Source organism: Gobius niger, assembly GCF_951799975.1.
Source record: "Gobius niger genome assembly, chromosome: 17".
NCBI classification, from domain to species: Eukaryota; Metazoa; Chordata; class Actinopteri; order Gobiiformes; family Gobiidae; genus Gobius; species Gobius niger.
Window position 1 is genome coordinate 892,918 of NC_136868.1, and position 18,063 is coordinate 910,980.

The 18,063-nt window shown below is 42.5% G+C and overlaps 1 protein-coding gene across 1 annotated transcript; it reads left to right on the forward strand.

The window, feature by feature from the left end:
• Positions 1 to 976: 976 nt before the first annotated feature.
• Positions 977 to 15,741, forward strand: cbln4 (cerebellin 4 precursor; the record flags this gene model as incomplete). The annotated part of the gene is made up of 3 exons (XM_079575004.1): positions 977 to 1,240; positions 9,100 to 9,216; positions 15,470 to 15,741. The coding sequence occupies 3 exons, from the start codon at positions 977 to 979 to the stop codon at positions 15,665 to 15,667; spliced, it is 579 nt and encodes a 192-aa protein (XP_079431130.1). The 3' UTR covers positions 15,668 to 15,741.
• Positions 15,742 to 18,063: the final 2,322 nt, after the last annotated feature.

The following is an 18,063-nucleotide window of genomic DNA, read 5'->3' on the forward strand; positions in this document are numbered from 1 at the left end:
GGAGAAAATGCTTTGGGTTAAGGCGGGGGGTCAGAGGTTCACATATGTATTTGTGGAAGTGTCACATTTACTCTCATTTGTGCCAGACTGACCAGAGTCCAGGGCTGGTTTTCAGTCCCAGTCCGGCCCCTGGTCTGAGCCTCCACCAGAGCCTCCGTCAGCGGGAACTGTGAGCTCCCAGAGTTCAGGCCCCGTCCAGCTTCTCCTTCGAGGGGCCATTGGACAAAAGTCAGTGTCTTTATAGCCGAGAGTCCAGAGTCGTTCCCTCCATGTCCCGCCATGTTCTGGGTTCTGGAAATGAGGACATGTGACCTATAACACTTCAAAACTATTCATCTGGTTCGACCTATAATGTTTTAAATAAAGGTTTTCCTGTGTGTGAGTCATGACCAGTTCTAGGAAAGAAAGTGTGCCATAGTCTGACGTCATCCTCACCAAGTCCCGCACAGTCTGGAGAGCTTCTTTCCCACAACGTGTCTCTGGATCTTGCGGGACGTACGACGTATTACGCACGGATCCACTGAAATGTCCCTTTATTCTGAGTTTAAATGACGCGTCTGTGTGTGTGTGGCTCATTAGTAACACGTGATTAGTTTGGTGCTGGATCTGCGGCAGGTAAAGCTCTTGTTAAGTGCCCTCAGGAGCGTGCGTAAAGTGGATGCAGTGCGCAGGCGGCGCTTCACTGCGGGATCAGCTGCAGCCGCGCGCGCATCAGGAGCGGAGGGGAACGTGCCATGGACCAGTCTCTGCTCCTCCTCAACAAGATTTAACTGGAGCTTTTCCTCATTCGGGAGTTTGTCGCCATGAGGCGCCACAGTCGGTGATCGCCGGGGCTGGACTTTGCGGATGGATGACGCGCCTCCCCGGATCCGCTGAGAGAATCTGAGACGCGCGCGGGACTTGGTGTTTGTGTGTTTGGTTCTGGTGCAGCCGCGGGAGCCAGGAGGAGGAACCCGCTCTGCGCTTCCTCGGAGTCATGGGGAAGTGCCTGTTCCTGCTGCTGAGCCTCGCCGCGCTGTGCGAGCGGCTCCGCGCGCAGAACGACACGGAGCCCATCGTGCTGGAGGGGAAGTGCCTGGTGGTGTGCGACTCGAACCCCGCCACGGACTGGAAGAGCTCGTCCCCGCTCGGCATCTCGGTGCGCGCCGCCAACTCCAAGGTGGCGTTCTCCGCGGTGCGCAGCAACAACCACGAGCCGTCGGAGATGAGCAACAAGACCAGGATCATCTACTTCGACCAGGTGGGCGCGCGCTGGGCAGATGTCGGGAGTTCATTGCTGGAGGATGTTTGGGGGGAGGTTAGACGGTCTTTCAGTCTCTTGTTGCTCCTTTATCATGTGTCAACTTTGTTTATTGCAAATGGATCTCACGCAGGTTCAGAGTGAGTGGCGAAATGTCAGGGGGACCGGGGCTATTTGTCAGGGGCGGACTGGCCATGTGTCCGTTCTGGAAGAGCACAGAGGGGCCACCGGTCCCGCCTCAACCGAGCTTTACCCAAATCTAAAAGCTAAAAAGAAAAGCATCAACATAGCGAGAAATAGAGGATGAAAACAAAACAAAAATGTGCCGGAAAAGCAACAAAAAAGTGACAAAAAATGTGATGAAAAGGCAACGAAAACATGAGAAAAACACGGACAAAAAAAACTACAAAAACGTGACAAAAATTCAACAAAAATTCGACAAAATTTTGACAAAAACTCAACAAAAACGTGACAAAAATTCAACAAAAATTCAACCAAAATGTGACAAAAACTCAACAAAAATGTGACAAAAATTCAACAAAAATTAAACAAAAATGTGACAAAAATTCAACAAAAATTCGACAAAAATTAAACAAAAATTAAACAAAAATGTGACAAAAATGTGACAAAAATGTGACAAAAACTCAACAAAAATTCAACAAAAATGTGACAAAAATTCAACAAAAATGTGACAAAAATTCAACAAAAATTCAACAAAAATTCGACAAAAATTCAACAAAAATTCAACAAAAATGTGACAAAAATGTGACAAAAACTCAACAAAAATTCAACAAAAATGTGACAAAAATTCAACAAAAATTCAACAAAAATTCGACAAAAATTCAACAAAAATTCAACAAAAATGTGACAAAAATGTGACAAAAACTCAACAAAAATTCAACAAAAATGTGACAAAAATGTGACAAAAACTCAACAAAAATTCAACAAAAATGTGACAAAAATTCAACAAAAATGTGACAAAAACTCAACAAAAATTCAACAAAAATGTGACAAAAATTCAACAAAAATTCAACAAAAATGAAAAAAAAAAAGAAGAAAAAAAAAACATACAAAAGGTGACTCAACACAGCAACAGCATGAGGAAAAAGGTCAGTTTTGTGGGTCTTAGCTTTCAAATGAGGCGTTACACAGCCAAAAGAGGACAGAATGCATTGGGTTAAGGCGGGGGGTCAGAGGTTAAAACATGTATTTGTGGAAGTGTCACAATTACGCTGATTTGTGCCGGGCTGGTCAGAGTCCAGGGCTGGTTTTCAGTCCCAGTCCGGCCCTGGTAGAGTTCACTCCTCATGAACAGGAAAGAGTCAGAGCTGCGTTAAATGAAAGCTTGAACCCGTGACTTGGACCTCACTTCATTCTTCCTTTCACTTTGCAATAAATAGTTATTAACTCAAACACAAGGGAATCGACTGCGCCCCATATGCGGGCTCACGATTCTCGGGGTTAGTCGTCACTATTATTTTAAAAGGATTTTTTTAATTTGAACTTGATAAACCTTTGTAACTTTGTAAGCGGATAAAAGGGGGGACTAGTAATCTTCACTTTACTGTGCGGATGCCAAACCACTCCTGGTATTATTACGCCTTACAATATAGTTCCCCCTTTTATCCGCTTAGAAAATCCACATTGTTTAATTGTGTGTAATTATACTTTGTAGTGGAACACTTCACGTAACCATATTTAAATAGGGAAAACGTGGAAGAGCTTGGTAGCTTCTATCTTGACCTGTTTTGGAGCTATAGAGGAGAGAGGGAGGGGCTAAATGCTAACGCCGTCTGCGCTGTGTTTACGTGACTGAAGATCAGACAGGTCCTAAAGAACTCGTCACAGCTCAGGTAAGAACATATCTCAGTGTGGAAAAACACCGGCCTGTTCCTTTGAGATTAAGTGATCAGAAAATCATTAGACACAAAAATGTCCATTTATACCCCATGTGACAAATAACCCCGAGTGTCCACTTTGCGAACACCGTAAGCTAGCTAACAAACGGCTTTAGCATGTTAGCTCTAAAACGGCTCAAATCAAAGCTAACTCTCTGTCGTACAGATCAGAGACTTTTGTTTATGGCTCTAACAAAAGCAAAGCTCTCACTACAGGAACAACCCAGACATTAAAGGGCCTATACCAGGGGTGTCCAAACTTTTTTCATGGGGGGCCACATATTGGAGCGTACACGGGGTAAAGGGCCAGGGTCGGTGGTTAGTTCTGCAAAACCTTCGAGTAGCAGAGGCTTAAATTGTGCCTCATGCCTTTATTTATGCTGAAAACCTTAATGCAGCTCTGTCTCACAATAACATGCTAGTTTTTAGGTTAGAATTGTGTAGAATTATTACATATTAAATAAAAAGGACCATCTCTGCACTTATAAGCTTTTGCTTCAGTCGACTCCCTTTGAGCTTCCATTAACTGTACGATTGTGAAACTATGGAGAAAGAGAAAATGTTAATTGCTCAAATAAACTACACAAACAAACAAACAAACAAACAAAAAGGACCATCTCTGATGATGTGAACCGATTCAGCAAGCAGCCCGAGGGCCAACAAAAATTGGTCTAAGGGGGCCGCACTTTGGACACCCCTGGACTATACGGAGTTTAAAAATGTTAAGATGAAGTATTTTCCTCCCCCTACATGTTCCTGCCATGACCTGTTCACCACAACTGCCTCTAAACTCCTGCACTGTCACTCACAATCATGTCACGCACAAGCTTAATATTATAATATAATATAATAATAATAATAATATAATAATATAATTGTCTCATGTAAAGCGCTTTGTGACTATATGTCTGTGAAAGGCGCTATATAAATAAAGATCTTCTTCTTCATCTTCTTCTTAATATAGAGACTGCAGTTACGCGTAAGACCAAATGTGGCTCCTCATGTCTTCAGTCCAAATGAGAAAATTATACCAATACACATAATATACATCAGTGCCACAGCGCCCTCTAGTGTGGCTATATATATATCGGCTGTTTGTGAGGTGGTTGTTTTTCTTTTAGCCTCTTGAGCGTCACATTGCGTCTTTACCGTTTGTCCAGTCGTGCTGATGGATCTCGCGCAGTCTCAAAGGTTCAGAGTGAGCAGCTGAAATGTCCTGAATCCCCTCGTGCACCAGTTTCGCCTGGAGCCGCCTCTGGTCGTGCGCACCTGTCCAAACACCAGCGGGCGCCGGGCCAGGCCGCTGGCAGAGAGCTCGAACACGAACACGCCGCCTCTCCGGAATGAAAAGGGGAAAAAGATATCGGCTCCGGCCCAAATGTAATTCATACCGGGGAAGTTTTGTCCTCTGCTTTTCAGAGGCCATGGGGTCAGACCTGGAGCTGTAAGGGTTCCTGTTCTTGGTCAGGAACCCTTCAGGCTGGAGGATTCGCCTTCCATTACTGAGGATTTGGACTGATTTGAATTGAAGACCTTTCTGATGAAGCTGCTCTCCATGATGCAATCTTCATTTGGATTCATCTTAAAGGAACAGGCCACCGTTCTTCCACACTGAGATATGTTCTTACCTGAGCTTAGACGAGTTGATGTGTACCTGTCTGGTCTTTGTGCCCGTGGAAGAGCGTGCACTGGAAAAAATGAAATCTTATCTAAATGACTTAAAAGTGCTTGAAATAAGACTTTTAATGCTGCTTTTGATACGGTTTTGACTCGTCTTGAAACAAGATTGCCAACGTAACTAGACAGATTTTTCTTGTCTTTGACCATTTTGTCTCATTTCAGGTTTTTTTGGTCTTATTTTAAAGGAACAGGCCACCGTTTTTACATACTGAGATATGTTCTTACCTAGCCTTAGCCGAGTTAATATATCCCCGTCTGGTCTTTGTCCGTGCGCTCACACATACGCAGCCTCTCCCACATGTCATATAGCTCCAAAAAAGCTCACGATAGAAGCTACCAAGCTCTTCCACGTGTTCCCTATTTAAATAAAGTTACGTGAAGTGTTTTCATGCCAAGTATATTTACACAGAAATGTAGCATGTCGATTTTATAAGCAGATAAAAAGGGGGACTATATTGTGAGGCGTAATGATACAGGAGCAGTAACTCCTAAAGACTTCCCCGCTCACTTCCGTCAGTAGAAGCTGCGTGACTTGTACAGAGCCTTTTACAACAAGCAGAAAATATATTTTGGGAAAGTGCTCTCGCATTCCTACCTCATGGTGGAGCTCCTGAGTCCTGTGTCGTCGTCCGGGGTGAGTTGTAAATCTGTGAAACATTACTACACTATATACTTTCTGCTTGTTATCACAGCCCGGCACGATGCACGTAAAAGGCATCGTTCACAAGTTATCCACGCTTCTTCAACTGTTCTCTGCTGCTCTACAAGTCACGCAGCTTCTACTGACGGAAGTGAGCGGGGAAGTCTTTAGGAGTTACTGCTCCTGTATCATTACGCCTCACAATATAGTCCCCCTTTTTATTTGCTTATAAAATCCACATGCTACATTTCTGTGTAAATATACTTCGCATGAAAACACTTCACGTAACTTTATTTAAATAGGGAACACGTGGAAGAGCTTGGTAGCTTCTATCGTGAGCTTTTTTGGAGCTATGTGACATGTGGGAGAGGCTGCGTATGTGTGAGCGCACGGACAAAGACCAGACGGGGATATATTAACTCGACTAAGGTTAGGTAAGAACATATCTCAGTATGGAAAAACGGTGGCCTATTCCTTTAAGCGTTCAAGTTAATCTGTCTTATTTTGAGCAAATTAATGCTTGTTCCATTGGCGATCTTATTTCAAGACGAGTCGAAACCTAGTCAAAATCAGCATCAAAAGTCTTATTTCAAGTACAAATCAAGCTATTTTTCTAAGATAAGATGGCATTTTTTCCAGTGTGGTCGCTTCCAACTTCACCCCCGTTTGGAGCCATAGCATTTAGCCTCTCCCAGCTATATTCCTAACAACATCTGTGCGTGACTGAGGGTACGCACCAAAGACCAGACAGGTACACATCAACTCGTCTAAGCTCAGGCAAGAACATATCTCAGTGTGGAAAAACAGTGGCCTGTTCCTTTAAGGTGCAAAACATTTACCAATGTTTGTTTGAATACTTTATTTTGTTATTTTGTCTATAGTTTCACACAAATATGCAATTTAAAACCAAATACACACAAGTCATCATTTTTGACATTTTATTTATTTCACTTTATAAAATCTTTCTGTTTTTGCCCAATGTTTTCTGCATTTTGTTTTTGTCATGGCCAGATTATGTGGAGCGGCCGATGTGAAAAGAGAAGAAATCAATCCAACAAACTACCAAACACTGGGCTGTCGTTCTACGAGCTGCGCCATGAGTCAGTACCAATGGGCGCCGGCTGCTCTGCTTTAAGACCACGACACTAGAGGGCGCCCTTGCTGTAGTACCTCCATATCGCCGCTAGGCCCCCATTGAAAAGCATTGGACTTTAGACACGTTAAAAACAACTTTAACGCCTGGTTTCAATTTTTTCAACACTAGACGAGGCTGATCTTCCTCCTGAGATAACGCTGGGTTAGTCACAATATATGAAACCAGGCTGGTTTTCGTAAAAAGAATTTTTGAAATCTGGTACTTAATGAGGGTCGGACTGTTAGCATTGGAGCAGCACGAGCTACACGTCACGCAAGGGCGGAGTCTACGGTGAAGATCCCGCCCTTATGCCCTTTTTAGGAACTTCATCAGAGCTGGGGAGGAGGAGTCTGTGAATCCGCCATCAATTCCCCCACTGCCGTGGTCATTATGGTGAACGGGGAGGAGTGAGGAGAAGACGTCCATTATTTTTACAGTCTATGGTCAGTAGAGGTTAGAGCGGGACGTCAAGTGAATTTAAAGTGCATATGACAGGTTTTAATGCTTTATTTAGAAGGATAACACCAGTTGCATAATTATAATTTCAGTGAAGCAACAATTTTAATGAAGAAATGTTGAAGAAATGACGTACAGTAGCTAGAGATAAAGTTCAACAGCAGTTTGACTCATTTCCCATTGACTAAACGTGGTCGGCACGGCAGCGGTTTAAAGTTGTTTGCCTTCATCTATGTCACTTCCTGTCAGTGTCCGATAAGGAAGTGAAACGACATCACAAAAATGACCAAAACTAAAGAACGATGGGAACAATCTTTTAGCAAAATCTAAAATATAATTGTACTAACTATGTTTTTGCAAAAAATGTGTCTAGTGTGTCATATGCACTTTTAAAGGGGATAGATGTGCTCACTACTGCCACCTCAGGTCAAACGTGTAACTGCAGCTTCTATATTAAAGAGGGGGTATTCTGCTTTTGTCAGTCCCATAGCACCAGTCTATATCTCACTACAATGATGACAAACCTTCTGCTGGTCTGTAAATGCAGTAAATCAGAATAACTGCCTTGTATAAAATGTCTCTCTCAAAATGGCTGTAGTGAATGTCTTGAAATAGGCCTCTGTCTCTTTAAGAACCTCTGAGCCTTTAGACACGCCCCCTCCACACGCTGTCTGTGGCATCAGTGGGGAGGGGGTTCTGCTGAGGAGCAGTGGTTGGTTACTCGGCTGGTGACCAAAGCTCGGAGGCGTCTCCAGGAGGTGGGGGCGTTCCTAGGAGGACTCAGGCAAACCTATCCCTAAAATGGCCGCCATCAGAGTTTTTACAGATTACTCAGAAATACGTGAATGTGCCAAGGCAACACTTCAGCCATGTTTTTAATGAGGGAGTGACAGAATAACATGATGGAAAGCTTGAAAAAGTACATTTTACATAATAGGCTTTAAGTAGGTTTTGGTTCATCTGTTATTTCCTGTTGCATTATATAGTTATTAAGGAAAATCGACTGTGAAAATTCTAATTGACCTAAAAAAAAATCTAAAAAATAATTCTGGTTTCATGTCAGAGAATGAGAATATGTCTCTTTTTATGAAGTGTTTGTAAATATCTGGTTCTCACTGTACGTCCCTGTTGGTATTAATGATATTTTTAGTGTTAACTTGAATTTGGGGGGGAAAAGAAGTGTGACTTGACCCTTAGTCAAAAAGAAGTTTGACTAAGGGTACGGTAGCGCAGTATAGGGCTTGTGCTTCACTGCAAGAAGGTCACGGGTTCGATTCCCACCTGGACGGGGCCTTTCTGTGTGGAGTTTCCATGTTCTCACCCTGTCTGCACAGGTTTCCTCCGGGTACTCTGGTTTCCCCTAAAACACGACAAAAAAGCAACGAAAACACGACAAAAAAGCAACGAAAACGCGACAAAAAAGCAACGAAAACACGACAAAAAAAGTGACGAAAAAGCAACGAAAAACCGACAAAACGTGACGAAAAAGCAACGAAAATACGACAAAAAAGTGACGAAAAAGCAACGAAAAACCGACAAAAAAGTGACTTTCCCCTTCTGATATAGAGCTTTTTGCTAGATAAAAGAAATGTCTCATCTACAGGCTTTTTTTTAACACAAAAGTTGTCCAACCCCTCCAAAAAAGACAAATCCTCTCCTCATTCCATTGTTTTTTGGGTGAATGAAAACATATTACAGCAGGAGAATCAGGATGTTAAACTTAAACTAACAATATCAAGTCACAGCGCCCCCTAGTGTGGCTGTAAAAAGCAATGTGACAACCAGCCCTCTCCTGACCAAGCTCCTGGCACATGTTTGTGCTGCTCTGAGCATGTTTTAACCACTATGTTGAGGATAATGTCTCCGTGATAGATGATCCTGTGCCCCGGCCTGGCTCCTCCGGGCCCCCAGTAAGATTCCAACTTAAAGCCTGTGTCACCTTGAGTCTGCGTCTGGACTGGGGCGGCCTCGGGGCAAAACAGACCCCGCGCCGGATACGTATGCGCACAGTTAACGCCGGCTCATATTCCTTTGTTTTTCCTCTTTTCAGATTCTGGTGAACATCGGAAACTACTTCACCTTCGACTCGGTGTTCCTGTCCCCGAGGAAAGGAGTTTACAGTTTCAACTTCCACGTCATTAAGGTGTATCAGAGCCAGACCATACAGGTACAAGCACACGTGCACTTCATATGAACATCCTCAGGGGCGGACTGGCCATATGTCCATTCTGGAAGTCCACTTATCCCCCGCCTTAACCGAGCTTTACCTAAATCTAAAAGCTTAAAAGAAAAGAATCAAAATAGCGACGAAAATGAGGATGAAGACGGAACAATAATGTGCCGGGAAAGCAACAAAAACCCACAAAAACATGAGAGATGAAAACACAACAAAGCAATGGAAAAATAAAAAAATTATGAAATAAAATCCGTTTGAATGTCTGATGTTATGTTAGAAAGTTAATAACATGTGCTGTAAGTTAAAAAAAAAAAAACAAGTGCAGGCAAAATAAGCATTAGCTTCAGCCTACACCTTTTCGGCCATTTTGTTTGTTATGTTATGAAGAAGTAAACCTAACTGAATGTAAATCTTTTGTCATAATTTTGACCGAATAAACTGAACTGAACTAGAAAAAAGCAATGAAAAAAAGCAACAAAAAAGCCACAAAAACACAATACGAAAGTGACACAAAAGTGACGAAAAAGCAACGAAAACAGGGGCGGACTGGCCACATGTCCTGTATTCTGGAAGAGCACAGAAGGGCCACTGGCTCTAGGGCCCCCGGTCTGACCTCTCACTTTACCTTACCCTAACCCCCGGTAAGCTTTACCCAAATCTAAAAGCTTAACCTCTTAACTCCCGCCTGAACCGAGAGGATCTTTTTCCTCACGTCATCATTTTTTTGTCATTTTTTGTCATTTTTGTGACATTTTTGACACTTTTTCATCAATTTTTCGTCACTTTTTTGTCAAACTTTTTTCACTTTTTTGTCACATTTCCATCATTGTTTTCGTCTCCGTTTTGTTGATATTTTCACAGCTTTTTTCCAGAAGCTTTTGGATTTGATTAAAGCCAAACTGGAGAAAATGCTCTTGGTTAAAGCGGGAGTTAAGGGGTTAAAAGAAAAGCATCCAAAAACAAAAATGTGCTGGAAAAGCAACAAAAAAGTGACAAAAACAAAACAAAATGTGACGAAAACGTGACGACAAAGCGATGAAAAAAAAACAATAACATAAAAAAAAAGAAAAGAAAAACAAGAGACGAAAATACAACGAAAAAGTGACGAAAAAGTAATGAAAAAGCAACAAAAAAATGAGGCGTTACAGTGTTGCTCTCCAGTCAAGAAGCTTTTAGATTTGGGCAAAGCCGAACTGGAGAAAATGCTCTCGGTTAAGGCGGGGGGTCAGAGGTTCACATATGTATTTGTGGAAGTGTCACATTTACGCTAATTTGGGCCAGACTGACCAGAGTCCAGGGCCGTGTTTCAGTCCCGGTCCGGCCCTGAATGGCCCTGACAAAGCTCCAAGAGTAAATGGGACAGATTTGTGTGTTTAGACCATAGAAATAAAAAGGAGAAGAGGTGTTTCCTGATGTGTGCAGATAGTTAGCCAGCCAGAGTCCGTTAGTTTGTTCAATGTATTTTTCATGTAGCCGTTAGCATTGGCCATCAAATATCGCAAATGATGAATGATCCAGATGTTTTCAGCTGTTGCCAACCCACTGACCACAGCAGAGTTAGAACGTTCAGTTTAACGGGTTCCGCAATAGACACAAAGGGCACTGCGTCAGAGAAGGGGGCGTGGCCTCGCCAAGGGGTAAAACAGAATCTTTTGGGAAATGTTCCCTCTTTTTAGCCATTTTTCGGGCGAAATCTAAACTTATTTATCACATACAAAAAAAGTCAAGTCTAAATTGGGCCCGTGTGGATGTTTATTCACAGCAGATTGTTCAGTAGAAAAACGGCAGTCGTAGCTTCTAGCGCTAGCATTAGAACGATGCTAACATGAAGCACCAGGTTAGCATTCTCCGTTATTCATGTATTTATGGGCTGTTGAACCACTTTGCTCCTCCCCATGTCTTTGTATCTTTATTTAGTAGAAAAGTATTCTCATAATTCAGCGTTTGTTAAAGTAGTTGTTGAAGAATTAGAGAAAGTTTAGATTTTTCTCCAAATTGTTTTCCCCCTTAAATGTTTTCAAACATGACCATATACAGGGGCGGACTGGCCATATGTCCGTTCTGGAAGAGCATAGAGGGGCCACCAGTCCTGCCTCAACCGAGCTTTACCCAAATCTAAAAGCTAAAAAGAAAAGCATCAAAATAGCGAGAAAAAGGGGATGAAAAGTCAAAAAAAACGTGAGAAAAACACAACAAAAAATGATTTAAAAAAAAATAAAAAACAACAAAAATATGACAAAAATGACGTGATCACTTTTGTAGGTCTTAGCTTTCAAATGAGGCGTTGCATTGTTGCTCTCCAGTCGAGAAGCTTTTAGATTTGGGTAAAACCCAGTATTAAAAAAACATGAATCTAAAAGGAATTCCGTGGAGTTTGGTGCACCACAAGGTTCAGTTTTGGGACCATTATTATTTATTATTTATATGAATGATTTTGCTTCTGTTTCTACGACCGCCTTTCCCGCTCTTTTTGCTGATGATGCCGATCAAAAAAATAATAATAAAAACCCGAACTGGGGAAAATGCACTCGTTAATGTTAAGGCGGGGGGTCAGAGGTTAAAATATGTATTGGTGGAAGTGTCACAGTTACGCTAATTTGGGCCAGGCTGGTCAGAGTCCAGGGCTGTTTTTCAGTCCCAGTCCAGCCCCTGACCATATATGGGCGAGTCCAGAGACGGCGTCTGTATCCATGCGACGGCTAACAAAACGTGTTGGAACATGGCTCCGACAGCTAAAAGCATTTCTGTGATTACATGTTGTGTTTGTTGCACCGCTGCACTTACGTTTGGTGAAGAACATTATTTTGGCGAATCACTTTAAAACATCGTAAAAATGAGGTGTTTTTTACCATTTCAATTCATCTTTTCAAACCTACATTGTACGTAATAACTATCATCTGACAATGGAACCGTTCTAGGAAAATACGGATGTACGTAGGTCTGTATTGTTATTCAAGGCCACACTTCTCCATAGATATAAAGATTATTATAGAACAACTACACAGCAGCTCATGGAGAGCGTCAGGCCGAATGAAAGGTTGAAGGTCTACCTCAGCTCCTGACAGAAACGTTACGTCGTTGAGCAAGACACTTAACCCCACATTGTCTGCTTTTATTATTACTGTATGATGAGGATCCGGTGCAACAAAGGAGAATGTTTAGTCATCCTCAGTGAATGTTCAGGAGCACATGGTTCCAGGGGTTTTCAGTAGACGTAGGGCCTCATTCATGGAACCTCCTTCTGCACATTTGGTTTTAAGGTGCACATTATTACTTATGCAGATTTTTAAGCGTTCACAAAATTTGTTCTCAGCCCGAAATGGATCTTCTGGGAGAACAAATCCAAATCCTCAAACAGTCAATGATTTCATTTACAAATACAATAATTTCAGAGGATAAGAGTGCTCATTGTAAAAGAAGAGCATAAGAAAACACACATAAACACACATCGAATAGATTTACTCAAGAGCATTTTGTCAATAATGATATTACTTTAAAGAGGGGGTGTTCTGCTTTTGTCAGTCCCATAGCACCAGTCTATATCACACTACAATGATGACAAACCTTCTGTTGGTCTGTAAATGCAGTAAATCAGAATAACTGCCTCGTATAAAATGTCTCTCTCGAAATGGCTGTAGTGAATGTCTTGAAATAGGCCTCTGTCTCTTTAAGAACCTCTGAGCCTTTAGACACGCCCCCTCCACACGCTGTCTGTGGCATCAGTGGGGAGGGGGTTCTGCTGAGGAGCAGTGGTTGGTTACTCGGCTGGTGACCAAAGCTCGGAGGCGTCTCCAGGAGGTGGGGGCGTTCCTAGGAGGACTCAGGCAAACCTATCCCTAAAATGGCCGCCATCAGAGTTTTTACAGATGACTCAGAAATACGTGAATGTGCCAAGGCAACACTTCAGCCATGTTTTTAATGAGGGAGTGACAGAATATCATGATGGAAAGCTGGAAAAAGTCCATTTTGCAGAATACCCCCCTTTAAGTATAAAATAAAATACGAAACTGAGTACTTCTCATGATGCTCCTGTCATGCCCATACATGGAAGTGTAGAGGCGTATCTTTGTATTTCAAAAGTCATTATGATGTATGGCCTTGATAATGGGGGGATGGGGGTGGGAGATATATCGTCTACAAGATAAGATTGAAATCGCAGTTTGGAAGATACGCAAATGCACAATATCGAGTTTATGTTAAGAACTTGGGAAAAATGCGGGAAATTAAGATAAATGCCAAAATGTCGCTGCATCATCGTTATCGAGAAAGTCCCCAAAAATATCAAGATATTGATTTTCATCGATATCGCCCAGGAGTAACCTTAGTCATGTTGGTGAATTTCTCTCTTTCACGAAGGGATTTGGGTTTTCTCTTTGACAGAGAACCTGCAGAAGCTTCTTAAAGGTGCATAAAGCAACATTATATGTGCGAGGTTTCACCAAAACCTACAAAACAACTGATCCTGGTGCGTTGTAGAGGCCACTGTGATGGGAAGTAAAGGCGTCTCATACAGCCGTCACTACAAGGTCATACATGCACAAACATCAACTATTTTCCCACGTATAGAGTTGCATAATGCACCTTTAAAGGCCCTGTACCTATTTTTTTTATTACACTTTTTTTATAACACTTTCCTGACACATTTGGGAAGTTTATCGGCACATTTCACGACTTGCAGGCTCACGTTTCATGGTCTCGGTCACAGAAATGCAAGAAAATGAACCTGCAGGTTCATCAAATGATATAAATGCTTTTTAACAGGATGCAGATGTTTTTTTTCTCCACAAATGTCAGAGTTTGGAAGACAAAAAATATTTGGTAACACTTTACATTACGGGCCGGTAAGTCCTTGGTACTTACAGTGGAAATACGAGTAATAATAGTGGTACTTCTAGGTACTTATTGTGGTACTTAAAGGATACTATAGTGAGAATTACAAGGTATGTACTTCTGGAAACAGTGGTAACTCTGAGTAATGAAGGTCGTACTTCTTGTTTTCTCTAATGCTGTTTTATGTCACATAATCCTAGAAATTACTTCTGTTTGTAGAAGTACCTCATTTACTACTTATGAATTACTGCTGTAGTATCTTTGAATTACCAATAAGTACCATAGATGTATCATTGTAACTACTAGAAACTTATAATACCAAAGTAAATAGAAGTACTTCATTACTAAGAGTTACTCCTGTATCTCTTAGTAATGAGAGATACAGGAGTAACTCTGTGACTCCCTGACCCTAACCCCAATTACTAGTAATTACCACTGTAAGTACTATTTTTTTATTTATTTGAGCACACATTTTGCTCAAAAGGAGTCGGCTGAAGCAAAAGCTTATGAGCGCCTACCCCCAACTCAAAATGATGAACTTTTCATTTCTCACAGTATAATCAGTGTAAACAAAACAACAACAAGGAACAATAGCAAAGAAACAAAACAAAAAATGAAGAACTCGTTTCCTTTCAGAACAGCTTTTTGACTCACAACCACTGTTTGAGCTGTTCACATAATAACAGAGGCAAACACTATTACACTATTACTATTTCCTGCAAGATCGCTACAAAGCAAGTAACAAAGCGACCGTTCATATATTTCTTTCAGTTTCTAGTGCCAAACATCAGCCACGTTCACTAGTTTTCATGACATAAGGGCACATTAATGCACGTATTATAGTCCGTGTTCTTGTTGCTCCAGTTGTCATTACCAGGCTCAACACAATTTTAATCTATGTGCTTCTTTATTGTATTAGTATTATTTATATATAATTTATTATGTACAGTGTATGATGTGACCCCTACATCGAGTGGTGCGTTAAAAAGCCGGGTGTAGAGCGGGCCAGTTGAAGAGGGAAGGACCTCCCCATCAACAAACCCGCCCCCAGCCGCCCTAACAGCTGATTTTGTAGGTGATGTTCGTCTGCTGTAAAGTGCATTAACCAATGAGGTTCTTGAGCCCGTTGGAGGGGCTCATTCTTTATTTTGTTTTGAGCAATAGAAATGACATCCGTTACAAGTACCACGGACTTACCGGCCCGTAATGTAAAGTGTTACCAAATATTTCCACTGTAGGAAAATATCAGGTCTGTAAAGTGGTGCTTATAAACTTTTTCTGAACAAAACATTAATGAATGAGGCCCATTGTTTTAGGCTTTAATTACTTTTCAGCCATAAAATGTAAAAAGTCCAAAAGAGTCTAAACCCTGAGTAATGTTAAACAGGACCATTAATCATCTGCTTTTGTCCAGGTGAACCTGATGCTGAACGGGAAGCCCGTCATCTCCGCCTTCGCTGGAGACAAAGACGTGACTCGTGAAGCCGCCACCAACGGAGTCCTGCTGTTTCTGGAGAAAGAGGACAAGGTTTATCTGAAGCTGGAGAAGGGGAACCTGGTCGGAGGCTGGCAGTACTCCACCTTCTCCGGCTTCCTGGTGTTCCCTTTGTAAAGAGCAACCTCATGCTATTGATGGGTTTCACTTCGCACCGCGGCGTCCTGTAGTCCTGACGTGTTGAAGAGAGATGAGGGTTATATCACTCCTGTAAATGATCATGGTCAGCGTTTGGATTTTACGGCTCATCTCAACCGTAAATCACTTTCAGAAGCCGTTCATTCACTCGTCAGCATCTCAGTCACTTTCCAACGTTCGAAAGGTTGGTGAAGTGTCTTGCCCAAGGACATGTCACGGACAGCACGGACTATTCAGAGCTGGAGTCAAACCTGCAATAAAATCACCATAAGGAAATGAATATATATGGAACTGGAGCAGATTTGGACGATGGAACAAGCTCTTTTTCTTCATCATTCTTGTTTTAAGTGGTCGAACACTTGTCCATTGGCAGGATCATTTCATGGCATCGTCCGAACCTACTCAAAAGTCAATATAAACACAACCAGTTCCAACATTTTCAAGGAAGTTAGTTCATTTAAAGTATTGCGTTTGGCAGGTCTGACTGCTCAGTTTCTAAGACCAGACCATCGGGTTTTCTCAAGCTGTAGTTTTGTAGTTACAACTCCTTAATGACAGGTTAATGATTAAAGGAACAATGTTGTACAAACGTAAGCTCATAAAGCACCCGTCAAAAGTTTGGAAACACTTTTTATCAACACTATGAAGGCATAAATAAATAAATAAATCCTTCCCGTAGTCCCTGTGGGGGTAATGCGAGTGTTTATGGGAGGATTGGAGGGTCTTTCATCTCCCCCTGGTGTCTCTGGCTAGAAAACTACACTTGCAACGTGACTGTCACCGGACCGGAGCCACCAATACACACTAATGGAACCACGAAGAAGAAGCTAACATGCTTATTAGGTTATTCTGTCACTCCCTCATTAAAAACATGGCTGAAATGTTGCCTTGGCACATTCACGTATTTCTGAGTAATCTGTAAAAACTCTGATGGCGGCCATTTTAGGGATAGGTTTGCCTGAGTCCTCCTAGGAACGCCCCCACCTCCTGGAGACGCCTCCGAGCTTTGGTCACCAGCCGAGTAACCAACCACTGCTCCTCAGCAGAACCCCCTCCCCACTGATGCCACAGACAGCGTGTGGAGGGGGCGTGTCTAAAGGCTCAGAGGTTCTTAAAGAGACAGAGGCCTATTTCAAGACATTCACTACAGCCATTTTGAGAGAGACATTTTATACAAGGCAGTTATTCTGATTTACTGCATTTACAGACCAACAGAAGGTTTGTCATCATTGTAGTGAGATATAGACTGGTGCTATGGGACTGAGAAAAGCAGAACACCCCCTCTTTAAAGCAGAACACCCCCTCTTTAAAAATTCATAACTCCGCACAAGAATGGGCTTGAGACGTACTTTTGTTTTGTTTTTTTCCCCCCCATACTCTGGAATTCATGCTCTACAGGGCCGGATCCGGTATATGTTTGGCACCCCTGCATTGAATAGTAAAATAGTCTTGAAATAATAAATAACGATAAAGAAACGTTTCCAACTTGTCATCCAAACATTTGTGTAGAAGAGCGGAAAAGAACTGATCATTTATTCATTCATAGGTATAATAAATATTAATATGTAATGCTTTGAAAGGAAGTACACTGCCTTAACAGAAAAAAACCCCATTGAGAGTCTTTGGGATGTGCCGAAAAAGGTTTCCCATCATTAATACAGCACAAGATCTTGGTGAAAAGTTCATGCCACACTGGATCTTTTGCCATTGCAGAAGCTCACTGAAAGGCGGAACAACAGAAACATTAAAGCGAGTGACCTTTTGTTAGTTAATATTCAAACGATGAACCTGATCGTTTATTTTACAGTGACATGTTCACGATCCCAACACATTCTTCCGAGTCCCGACCACAGAATCTGCAAACACGACCAGCATTTCCCCCTCCCCCGTCTCAATGAAGCCCCCCAGGAGTGCCGAACGCTGCGGTGCCGTGTGAAACCCATCAGCAGGCCTGTACACGACGCAGAAAGGACTCCGGAGCTGAAGCCAGACTTCCCCGTGAAGCGCCGTCACTGTATAATAACCAACTCATCGCCACGTGGACTTGAACAGAGCTCTGGGAGAGACGTTTGCATCGCGTGTGGACGGAAACAGAGAGGAGAGAGCTCGCTGTTAGTGTGTGAACTGCCACATCGAACGGAACAATGACAGAAACCCTGGGGGACGTCTGGCAGGTGCCGGTGACGACCGCGGCGTCGGGCGTTTCATCACCGAGTAACGACGAATGTAGAGACTGCCGTTGGAGCGAGCGTGAGAGCTCTTCTAACGAGGGGGAGAGGACTACTGTAAATATGGAGCTGCTGTGTGGTAGGGCGACACCAGGGATCTCCGACCAGGAGCCCAGGAGCTGCCAGCCCTTTCTCGGTCGCTCGCCA